This window comes from Silurus aristotelis (assembly GCF_946808225.1).
Source record: "Silurus aristotelis genome assembly, chromosome: 19".
NCBI classification, from domain to species: Eukaryota; Metazoa; Chordata; class Actinopteri; order Siluriformes; family Siluridae; genus Silurus; species Silurus aristotelis.
In genome coordinates this window covers 5405968-5418920 of record NC_139592.1, presented here as the reverse complement: position 1 = coordinate 5418920, position 12953 = coordinate 5405968, and the positions used below count along the sequence as shown (strand labels likewise).

At 39.1% G+C, this 12953-nt stretch overlaps 2 protein-coding genes across 3 annotated transcripts in view; one reads left to right on the top strand and one right to left on the bottom strand.

Moving 5' to 3' along the window:
- Positions 1 to 11440, bottom strand: ribc1 (RIB43A domain with coiled-coils 1). 2 transcript variants are annotated; one of them, XM_083521138.1, is made up of 9 exons: positions 11301 to 11440; positions 8649 to 8845; positions 5116 to 5322; positions 4216 to 4409; positions 3805 to 3919; positions 3449 to 3567; positions 1585 to 1824; positions 1331 to 1497; positions 1 to 424 (listed from the first exon to the last, which is right to left on the bottom strand). In XM_083521138.1, the coding sequence occupies exons 2-9, from the start codon at positions 8740 to 8742 to the stop codon at positions 343 to 345; spliced, it is 1218 nt and encodes a 405-aa protein (XP_083377264.1). In that variant the 5' UTR covers positions 8743 to 8845; positions 11301 to 11440; the 3' UTR covers positions 1 to 342. The 2 variants fall into 2 exon arrangements, with proteins under 2 accessions (XP_083377264.1, XP_083377265.1); XM_083521139.1 differs by lacking the exon at positions 11301 to 11440 and having other exon boundaries at positions 5116 to 5330; positions 8649 to 8736.
- smc1a (structural maintenance of chromosomes 1A) overlaps positions 11312 to 12953 on the top strand; it is a 24203-nt gene continuing 22561 nt past the window's right edge. Inside the window, exon 1 of the mRNA XM_083521103.1 lies at positions 11312 to 11463. Coding sequence (XP_083377229.1) covers positions 11355 to 11463 — 109 coding nt within the window. The 5' untranslated portion in view covers positions 11312 to 11354. The remainder of the gene's footprint in view (positions 11464 to 12953) is intronic.

Below are 12953 nucleotides of genomic sequence, written 5' to 3'. Positions count from 1 at the left end.
TTTTATCTTCTGTCTTCATTTATAATTTTATTGAATAAATTTTTTTCTGGCAAAATTCTGGCAAATTTTCAGCCGCATTTTTTTTTACAGCCTACAACATACTGCCAACATAAATATTTCAAGAATTTATTCAAACGTGATTTTTTTTCAATCAAAAAAAGATCATGTCGTGTATGAAGCCAGTTAAAAAAAATATGCTGGTAAAAACAGTCTTGATAAATGTCTAAATCCTGCCAGCTAAGTGTGATCTTCTTACACAGCAAACAGAACACAGAACAACACCAGTATTCCTGTCCTAATGTGTGTAAAACTGTCAGAGTTAACCTGATGGGGGTGAGACCTTTAGCGAGTACTTGTGTTGAACTGGTTGAAGTAGCGCCTAGTGGGCCGGTTGGTGTAAAGTTCATTATTGAGGTACTGCTGGCTGCAAAAGACAGAATCGATGCATCAATTAGTAAATTTTACAAGGACATTAGAGGACTTGCTTATAGAATAATGGTTAAAAAAAGTTGTTTTAGGTCATAATTCTAAAGCTTTGAAAACTTTATACATGAATATTAGAACACATTATTATTAAGTAATAGTTTAAAAAACAAAAACGTAATGAGTTCCTGATCTAAATACTACGTTTTAAGTAACTGTATTCTTAAATCATTACATTCTAATAAACATTAATCACTCAGGAGTTTTGATCCAGAAAATTAGCGAAACCAAATGTGCTTTATACTTGTCACATATACTTTCTACAGCACAGTGAAATTCTTTTTTCACATATTCCAGCAGTGATAGGAAGCTGGGGTCAGCCATGTTACAGCACCCCTGTAGAACAAATGGGTTAAGGGCCTTGCTCAAGGGCCCCAAGAGTGGCGGCTTGGCGATACTCGGGGTTGAATCTCTGATCATCTGATCAGTAACCAAGAGCCTAAACCACTAGGCTACTGCTGCTGAATTTAGCCAAATTAAATTTGAATTAAATAAATAAAATAAAATTTTAATTGAAATGTAGCATCAATGTAACAATTATGGTTTTAGGATGGATGGATGTGACAACAGGTTCGGATTATACAAATCTACAGTTTTAAATACAGTTTGTATTGAGTGTATTGTCTGTATTGTCCTGTATAGTCTTCTCTATAAGCTAAGTGTATAGTGTTATTTATGTCTGTACTTTTGAGAGACACAAACAGATGGAACCAAATTCCTTGTGTGTCATCACACTTGGCAAAACCTGATTCTAATTTTACAAATGTTTAAAAATGTTAAATGGATAGGAGTAATCACATACTCTACAGATGCAGTGGGGTGAGATTAGGTTCAAATTGGATCTTACTGTGCCTGCTGCTCTCTGGCCAGCTGCTGGTTGTATTGGCTCAGTTGTGCTCTTCTGTCTCTCTCCAGTTCCCTCATTCTTCTCACCTCCTCAGCTTGCTGCCTGACCATCTCCAGTGTCTGCAAATCCCATGCCAGTTTGCTCTGCTTCTCCTGCTGTCTCCTCCTCTGCAGAAAGCACAAACATGGATCGGACAACCATGACCAAACAAAGTAATCTACTGAAATGTCTTAAACACAAGCAATAAGAGATACCTCTCTGTCAGCACATTGTTCTGCTCTCTGCCTGTAGATGGCGCTGAGCTGCTCAGAACTCATCCCCTTCCAGCGATCAGTTAGCACTTGAGGAGCCTCGGCTGAACCCAAGCCCTCCTTTACTGCGGCGTCTGGGCACTCAGTTAAGAGGTCAGAATTCACCATCTGCAGAATCTCTGCCATTTCCATCCCCTCACACTTCTGCTTGTTCTGCCTCTCTTGCTCCTGCCTCTCTTTTGCCTGAAAAATTTTATAATTATAATTTATATTTATAAAAAATAATTTATATTTTTAACATAAACAAGCCGCACCTGTGTACAAGCCGTCTACACTAATGTACTTTACACAGGCTTTAACAAAAAACACATTACACACGGTGTAACGGTTGAAATATGTTGCGTTTCTTTTAAAAGCATAGCGGTATTTTGGGAATAGCCTGCCACTGCATTTTTCCAGTATTACTGCGTGTGTTCAAGACGAGGATTATATCCTTATTATTTTTTTATGCTGATTTCCAAGTTTCTTTGACTAAACCTTAACGCTGTTGCCAAGAAAAATAAAAAAGCACGAGTTTTGGAAACCTGTCTGTGCTTATATGATTTCTGTTGTAACTGGAGTTAGCGAGCTCTCCCTTCACCCGGACTCAACACGCTACAACGGTTTGTATCTAAACAGTAGCCGACCAAGAAAGTCATTGTTCAAAGTCTTCCTCCTTCCTTTTCAGTTTATCTTTTGTCATCGTCGTGCGTTTAAAAATCACCCGGTGGAAGCTTTTCTCCCGATGCCGTGAAGCTCAGAACACAGGTGAGGTGCGTTTTTTCGTTTCCGTTCGGAAATTTCATTGGTCTAATGTTACGTCGCTCAGTTTTTTTGGCTTGAAGTTTGTGAAACCGGGAAAAACCCAGGAAAAATTCATAAATTAGCCGCTTCGTTGTTTAAGCCACGGGGTTCAAAACGTAGGAAAAAAGTAGCGGCTTATAGTCTGAAAAATACGGTAGGTTGATGCAGCTGGAGAAATGTTCTTCTAGAGGTTATTGTGTAAGAACATATTATTTTCTATTCACATTTACAGCATTTAGCAGGTGCCCTTATCCAGAGTGAGGTGCAAAAGTGCTTTGAGTCTCTATCAATGTGTTAATCGACACTTATTCACTAGGTTGCAGACTTTCGTATTCTTGGAGGATACTATTTTACAGACAATGGCTCTGGATAAAGTGCTTATGAAAAACTATACACACCTTTTTGTTGGTCTTGTGGATTTTTTTCTTAAATGTATATAAATGTTTTGCCTTAACTTTGGACATACAGGGGGCGTTCAAGTCGAACCGGGACTTTTCATTTTACAGGTATAAAAATGGCTGTACTACATGCAGTAGTAAGTGGCTTGTGTGTCCTATTACTAATAGGTAATTAACAACAATAGTGCATGGAACAGTGTGAGGTGATGAGGTTTCTTGTGAACAAGGCGTAAAAGCTGTGGGTATCTACAGAAGACTTCAAGCACAGTACGTTGATGAGACGCTCAGATGCAAAGATGGCCGTATGCTTGTCAGTGACGATCCCGGTACTGACAAAACTTTCTATGCCAAATCTTTCCAGGTGTTAGCTGAAAGCTAGGATCAGTGTATAGAGCTATCAGTGGAGTATGCTGATCAATAAATGCAGTTTCCACTCCTTAAAAGTTGTCTTTTAAAGAGGTCTTTTACATTTTTATTTAATGGGCGAAGCAGCAAAAATAGCCAAACATTTGTAAATGCTAAAACGTAATATGCCAGTTTTATTATAGCTGTTACTGCTAATCTCTAGTGGAAAAAACATAACTGAGATGCTTTCATTCTTTTTCTCTTTTTTGTTCTTTCCTTACCTGAGCCTGGTTGTAGCTTTTTAGAGCTATGAGGGCAGTTTTTCTACATTCTTCCTCCAGAGCATCCAGATGAACTGCGTTCAGGTCCTGCTCAATCAGCTCCAGACCCATCAGCAACTCTATGTACATACACGCAAGGTTATTTACTCTTACTATCATTATTAAGCCTGCTAACATTACTATTGATATGATTTATATTTGTACCTGGGTCGCTGATTAAAAAAAAAAAAAAACCCACACTCACACACTCCCTGTGTTGTATTCTTTGTATTTTTAATGCAGGAGTGCAGACAGCAGTACAAGCTTGCAGTCACTGAGATCTGCAAAGGATCTGCATTGCGTGTGTCTGTGTATACCTTTCTGTTTCTGCCTTTTCTGCTTTTTCTCCCGCTCCTCCCTCTGAGCTCTGAGTATTTGCTCATTCTGCGCCATCTGATACTTCTTTCTTTCATTTTCCTCGACTCCTTCTCCCTGAATATGTAGAAAGATGCAGGTCACTACAGTTCTACTGTAGCGTGCCAAATCAAATGCACGCTGCTTTAGTCTGATTGTTAACGTATTTTAATTTAATGTATAGCCACTGACGTCAACATAATTTATAGCCAGACATGCATGCTGGTAAAAAATACCTTTTTAAACTCCTTTTAGGATCAAATAACAGATTTGTCTTGAGTTCTAATTCAAAATATTGAGCAAAATCATGTTAATTTATTCCTGAAAAGTTCTCCCAGAAAAGCCATTGAACCACACACAGAACAAACGAATACCTGAAAACCCGGCATACTAGTAGGTCCCAGTGATCCCCCTTGGTGTTTAGAATTAAGGTCTGCATCACGGGAGTCCTCAGACCTCTGGTACATTGCCCAGTATTGCACAAGCTCCTGTTCCAACTCTCTCCTTCGTTTCTCCTCCTCTATTTGCTGCCTCATCGCATTTACGTCCATGGAAATAGACAGTGCATCTAACGGGGGCACAGAAACCCGAACTTCATGTTAATGTTTTTATATATTGTAAGTCACATGAACACCTTACTTTTAATTTTGGCTTCTGCCATTAGGGGGCGCCATAGCGGACCGTCCCACACGAACACCTTACTAGTTTACTAATTTTAGTAAAGTGTAAAGGGAAAATATATATTTTTTTTTAATAAGTCCAGTTTAAATGAAATGTGGTTTATAATGAAACATCTCATGTGCTTAGAGATTCTGGGGTTAGTTGTTGTTTTTTTTACAGGTAATTTTAACAAACCGATGTTACAGATACGATTTTCACTTTTTTGAGCTGAGTGCACAGATCTAGAGCGAGACAACAGAAAAAAGCGCTGTAGCATCGATCTCTTCAAAGAAAAAGGCTACTTCTCACTGCAGAAAACCAACAAGCAAAGTAAAAATTGACTGTCAACAAGCATTCAGAATTCCTTAACAAAACGCATTTAGGTTGCCACTTATTTCACTTATAAGTTAATTAAGGTCACTTAGATTCATTATACTTATTTAAAAAATCTAATAGTGTTAAAAACAATAAAGTGAATCCATCATTAAACTTCATACATTAAACTAATTCATTATAACAGTGTATAATTCAACATTGTAGACACTGGAAGTAAAATATACACATCTACACAAGTCTAGAGCTGTCGATATTATAATAATGTGTTCAGGTCTTACCGTAGGCCATTTGCTGCTGCCGCTCTGCCTCCTCGCGTTGACGCCTCTCAGCCACCTGCTGCTCGAGCACCTGCACGTCCAATCCGATCACCCTTTTCCTCGGGTTGAAGATGCGTTGCCGGCGCTCGGCCTCTGCAGCCCGTCTTCGCTCCACTGCTCTCATGGAGCTCTGATCCATGTCCATCTTGTACAATCTCAAGCTGTTTCCTGATCACCTGGATTTAATGACATGCAATAGTATTAACCAGCTGCACACGTCACAGTATATACTAAGTGCACGAGAGTTACGGCGTCATCTCGGTTATTCTTTGGAAACAGGATTTATATTTATATTTATGGCATTTGGCAGACACTGTTATCCAGAGTGATTTACTACTGAGTAGGTGAGGGTTTAGGGCCTTGCTCAAGGGCCCTGCAGTGGAATCTTGGTGGTGCTAGAATTTGAAAAATACATTGTAAAAATATTTTAAAAAATTACTCAAGAAAAACTTAAGCAACTTAAGAACTACGATGATGGATTTGGACTTTATAGCAGTAAATGCTAAAGAAATACCGAAGAGATTGATAATATTGAAAGCAGTTTCACGTTTTTTTCAGCAACCAACCTGATTTGTCATTTTTACATTTTTATCAGAATTTTTTTTAAGAAAGGAGGAAAAGTGACACAGAGGATCACAAGCATCTTTTATGGATCAGTTATGTTCTGCTAAATATATTATCTCTTTAAAAAATAAATAAAAACATTGTTTAAAGGTATAGTTCATTCTTCTTCTTCTTCTTCTATCGGCTTCTCCCATTAAGGGTCGCCACAGCGGATCATCAGTCTCCATACGCCCCTGTCCTCTGCATCTGCCTCTTTCAAAAAAACTACCTGCATGTCTTCCCTCACCACATCCATAAACCTCCTCCTTGGCCCTCCTCTTTTCCTCCTTCCTGGTGGCTCCATCCTCAGCATTATAATTTGCACGGCAATCAATTTCTCTTCCTCCGTCAGCCATCATGGGTTTAAAAAGGTCTATCTCAGATGTATTAATGTGTGCAGAGCGCTACACACGTGTTTTGCTAGTCGAACTTGACTGTAACAGTTTCTCTCGGACCAACCAGCCAAAAGCTGACACAATTTATGCTGACGGACCAATTGCTAATATAGTTTAGGGTACAACGGCCAACACTACTGATTGTGAAGATTAGATTGACATGGCAGCACATAGAGGTTAAAATCTGATTGGATTAAAATCTAACATCCACATACACGTACTGGAAGCAGTGAAGAGAAACATTACGAAATGAAGAGAATAAACTGTTGGGAATAAATTAATAAAATTTTATGGAACAAATATTAGCATTTAGGTTGTAAAGAGAGAAGGCCTTGCTGGCCCTGACAGCCCACCACTGTTCCCCCATCTCCATGATTCTACCGGTATGCAATCTGGTCCAACCGACTTTTCACTCTTCATCCTCTTCATCGCTGCCCTCACATCCTCCTTACTAATTCTATCAACTTCCTGCTTCACCATCTCCACACCATCCAACATTCACCCGCTCTTATTTACCTCATTCATCAGCTGCTCAAAATATTCCCTCCATTTTCTCAACACACTCTCCTCACTGGTCAACACATTTCCTTCATCTCCTTTATTGTTCTAACTTGCAGCTCGTCCTTCCCAGCTCGGTCCCTCTGCCTGGCCAATCGGTACAAATCCTTTTCCCCTTCCTTAGTGTCCAACTTCTCATACAGCTCCTCGTATGCCTTTTTCTTGGCTTTCATTGGCCACATCCCTCTTCACCGGCTGCCGCATCTCCTTGTACTCCTGCCTACTTTTCTCATCACTCTGTCTATCCCACTTCTGATTCGCCAACCTCTTTCTCCTTATGCTCTCCTGCACTTCCTCATTCTACCACCACGTCTCTTTATCTTCCTTTCTCTTTCGAGATGTCACACCAAGTACCTTTCTAGCTGTCTCCCTTATCACTTCTACAGTAGTTGCCCAATCATCACCTCTTCACCACCACCGAGCCCCTGTCTGACCTCTTCCCTGAACCTCACACTGCACTCTTCCTCCTTCAGTTTCCACCATCTTATTCTTCTTTCAGTCTTCACTTCTCTCCTCTTCTTCTTCGCCTCCAAAACCAGCCTACAGACCACCATCCGATGCTGTCTAGCTACACTGTCCCCCGTCAACACCTTACAGTCTCCAATCTCCTTCAGGTTGCATCTCCTACATAAAACAAAGTCCACCTGTGTGCACCTTCCTCCACTCTTATACGTCACCTTATTCTCCTTCTTCTTCTTAAAATATGTGTTCATCACTGCCATTTCCATCCTTTTAGCAAAATCTACCACCATCTGCCCTTCCACATTTCTGTCCCTAAAGCCATACCTACCCATCACCTCCTTATCACCTCTGTTCCCTTCACCTACATGCCCATTAAAGTCTGACCCAATCACCAATCGTTCTTTTCTTAGGTTCACTTTCCACCACTTCATCTAACTCACTCCAGAATTTTGCCTTGCTATGCAACTTAAAGCTTCATGTTCATCACCCTATAGGAAACTCTCTTCACCTCACTACACTCTTACTGTACTCTTCCTTCAGGATCACCCCTACACCATTTAAAGTCTTAAAAGCAAAATGCTAAATGTTTAACCTTTGCTTATTTTGTGTTTTGCTTTACACAAACTCTTCCCTTCACTACTGTTACTTTTATTATTATTTTTAACTTTATTATGATTTTTCACATAATTAAACCCAAACCTCAAAACCATCTGAGGAATTCTAAATAAAAAAAGGAATCCTTAAAAGGTGTTCCTGAATGAAGGAGCAGAAGTTGCAGACCATCATTAAGATGTAAGCATCATCATCATCATCATCATCATCATCATCATAAAAAGCGGTCAAATACTTATAAATACAGTACATGAGCTGATTTTTTTTATTTCACTGTCAGCTGCGTTATAGAACATTTGGTATAATATTGGTTTAGTTTTATATAAATGGTGCTGTTAACTGGTTTTTTTTTGCAATTTCAAGGAGGCACAGATTCAGAAATGGGAATTTTAAGTTGGGCTAATTGTAAAACCTGCATGTGAGTATTTTAGGTACAGTGTTTTGATTAATTGTTTATATAGTTTTTTTTTTATAAGACGACTGAGAGTTTTGGAATTTTTATTTTATATAAATTTTAACATGTGAGGAGTCTGCAAAACTAGATGCTTTAGATGCATTTATACTTAAACCTGTCATACTGAATAAAACCAATACTTTATTGAATGTATTATCAGTGAAGAAACTCGTTTCAACAAAACTGAATGATTTCTTTTTTACGAAATGTAAACATATATTTTTTTAGGACAATTGTACTTAATTCTTTTTTTGAGTTCATTGCACACAGTGACAAAACAGCAAAGTGTTATTTATAAGCTGCAGCCTAAACTTCATTCATCATTAAAAACATAATCGAACCGAACTTCTTTCGGTATTTCCATACTTAGTGAATTTATGTATGTATTATATGTTTATAAAAAAACTTACCGGAAATTTTGTGAAACACTAAAACTCTGTGAGCTCTGTGTCGGTAAGCTGCGTATCTATAACAACGAGTAAACAAGCGCATGCGCAGTTCCATGTGTATGCGTGGTTACTTGCGCATGCGCAGTTACATGCATAGCCCTCGTGTCTATGCTTCCAGACTATCCATTTTTAAACCGACATCTGTGCGCGCCCTCTGTCTGCGAGGAACAATATTTTCGCATTTGTTTAAACAAACAAAAAACCCCACAAGCATGAGTGTGGATGCAGGGATGGTGTGTCTGATTATAGAGTTGATTATATATATATATATATATATATATATATATATATATATATATATATATATATATATATATATATATATATATATATATATAAACACATCAACTCTATATCCACACCATCCCTGCATCCACACTCACCATCCCTGCACCCAAACACATCATCTCCATAAGCAATCACATCATCCACACACCTTATTTCTGCACATCCAAAGACAGCATCCCCGCATCCACACACATCCCCTCTACAACCAAACACATCATCTCTATAGCCAAACACAGCATCCCTGCTATCACACACATCACCTCAACAACCAAACACAGCATCCCTGTATTCACACACCCATTTAAATTTACATTTACACACACCATTCCTGTCCCCAAAAACATCAACTCTACATTTAAACACAGCATCCACACCCACAATTCCTGCACCTAAACATCACCCAGCATCACAGCACCCAAACACATCACCTCTACATCCAAACACAGCACCTCTACAACCAAACACAGCATCACTGTATCCAAACACATCACATCTACAACCAAACACACCAACTCTACATCCAAAAACACAACATTCTACAACCAAACACAGAAACACTGTATCCAAACACAGCACCTCTACAATCAAATACACCACCTCTACAACCAAACACATCATCTCTATAACCAAACACAGCATCACTGCATCCAAACACAGCACCTCTACATCCAAACACAACACTTCTACAACCAAACACATCACCTTTACAACCAAACACCACTTATACATCCAAACACAGCACTTTTACAACAAAGCACAGCACCTCTATAACCAAACACGTCACCTCTATAACCAAACACATCATATCTGCATCCAAACACAGCACTGCCACATCCAAACACAGCACTTATACATCCAACCACAACACTTATACAACCAAACACAGAACATCTACAACCAAACACAGCATCACTGCATCTAAACACATCACTTCTACAACCAAACACATCATCTCTATAACCAAACACAGCATTACTGCATCCAAACACAGAACATCTACATCCATACACAGCACTTCTACAACCAAACACATTACCTCTACAACCAAACAAACCACTTCTTCATTCAAACGCATCACTTCTACAACCATACACATAGCCTCTGTAACCAAACACAGCATCACTGCATCCAAGAAGATCACCTCTATAACGAAACATGTCACCTTTATAACCAAACACATCACCTCTACATTCAAACACTGCATTTCTACAACCAAACACATCACCTCTTTAACCAAACACAGCATCACTGCATCCAAACACAGCACTTCCACACCCAACACAGCACTTCTACATTCAAACACAGCACCTCGACACCCAAACACATCACCTCTATAACCAAACACTGCATAAATGCATCCAAACACAGCACTTCCACACCGAACATAGCACTTATACATACAAACACAGCACTTCTTCACCGAAACACAGCACACCTACACCCAAACACAGCACCTTTATAACCAAACACAGCACCTTTATAACCAAACACATCACCTCTATAACCAAACACTGCATAAATGCATCCAAACACAACACTTCCACACCCAACACTTATACATCCAAACACAGCACTTCTTTACCCAAACACAGCACCTTTATAACCAAACACATCACCTCTATAACCAAACCCTGCATAAATGCACCCAAACACAGCACTTCCACACCGAACACAGCACTTATACATCCAAACACAGCACTTCTTCACCCAAACACAGCACCTCTACACCCAAACACAGCACCTTTATAACCAAAAACATCACCTCTATAACCAAACACTGCATAAATGCATCCGAACACAGCACTTCCGCAGCCAACGCAGCACTTATACATCCAAACACAGCACTCCTTCACCCAAACACAGCACCTCTACACTCAAACACAGCACCTTTATAACCAAACACATCACCTCTATAACCAAACCCTGCATAAATGCACCCAAACACAGCACTTCCACACCGAACACAGCACTTATACATCCAAACACAGCACTTCTTCACCCAAACACAGCACCTCTACACCCAAACACAGCACCTTTATAACCAAAAACATCACCTCTATAACCAAACACTGCATAAATGCATCCGAACACAGCACTTCCGCAGCCAACGCAGCACTTATACATCCAAACACAGCACTCCTTCACCCAAACACAGCACCTCTACACTCAAACACAGCACCTTTATAACCAAACACATCACCTCTATAGTCAAGAGTCAAGAAGCTTTTATTGTCATTTCAACCATATAACCAAACACAGCACTAATACATCCAAACACAGCACTTCTTCATCCAAACACAGCACTTCCACATCCAAACACCTGACCTGCAGTCCAGCACTTCTAACAGCGGAGCTTCACGTGTTGCAGAGCCGGGCAGGATGGGCTATCTGAAACTAATCGAGATCGAAAATTTTAAATCTTATAAAGGTCGACAAATCATCGGACCTTTCCGCAAATTCACGGCTATAATCGGACCGAACGGCTCGGGTAAGTGCCAGGTTTTGGTGACGCTCACACGCAGGTGGATTAAAGGCTGAATAACGCATGCTTAAGGCTCCGTTTATTTGCAGCAGAGTGAGACAGAACGCCACAGGACTTCAGTGGATGGTGTTATACGTGATGTTATGGCTTATAAACGCGAACAGACATTATGTTTCATGCTCCGTTCTGTCAGCCATGAGACACGCCCCTCTCTATATAGAGCTCAGACACAAAACCCCTCCATCATGTTTATTCCTGCTGCATGATGAAGATGATGAAGATGTTAACATGCACAATTTGACACTGTTACTTATACTATAGGGGTGGTTTATTTATAGGCGATATCATAATAATCTAATATAAGATTTCTTTATCCCAATTTCCAGGTTAGGCACACTCTAGAAAAATACAATGTTTCCTTGTTATTTAGATCTTGATGTCTTGGTATGAAAATAAAGCAGTGTCAGATGAGGAGAAAAATCACACGCATATGTGCATATAGAAAATGCCATTCCAGATGTGAAAGATCTGCATTCATCCAGCCACAAAATTATAAATGGTGTTGGGTGAATAGGTTTAAGATGCAGTTTATTCCTAATGTGTTCATTACAGTTCTTCCATTCCAATCTGCACAGGAGGATTGTCATGCTGAAACAGGGGAAGAAAAGATATGTGAAGGGAAACTTCAATGCTATGGAATCCAAAGACTTTCTAGATAATTGTGTTCTTCTAAGAGTTTGGAGAAGAATCACAAACGTGCACGATGGTCAGGTGTTCAGGAACCTTTGGCTATCTATTGTTTAAGCAGGCACTTTTACATTGATATGGTTCCTTGTATTTGTTCCTTGTATTTGGTAAGCTTTCTAAAAACACCTGTTTTTCTCTAGTAAAAAAAAACATTTGTTGTGAAGCCTTTTATTCCCTTTAATATAAAAAGCATTTATTATCTTATCATCTGTGTGTATTATTTTTTTGATTTATTATTGCGTGATGTGTGCAAAAACATTTGATGTGCTTATAAGTATGATATGCTTGTGTTGTAGCACCAAACAGCCCTTTTCTTAGAAGCTTCTTATTTATTACATTTTAAAGAATTAAGATTTCACAAAAAAAGGACTTTTGATTGCGAAAAAGTATTGATGCTGGACACACTTTGCATCGTCAAAGCTTGCAAATGTATTCCGTTCCATTTATATAGAATGTCCACCTTTCAAGTCCCTGCGCACTTTATTTTTTACTATAGAAACAACAATACATTTGAACAGGTGCATTAATATGAATGTGTAATTTGCCATGCAGTTGAAACTACTGCCACAGCTGCTATTATCAAAAAATTTATTAACACCAGCATGCATCTATAGAATATTAAACTGTCACTAATATTTATGCAAAATCTACAATAGGTACGATGCAAAAACTGTGCCTAGTAGGATAAATTGTGTCCAATGTCTGGAATTCTGGATTAATATTATTATTTGTTGCGATTTTTTTCATTT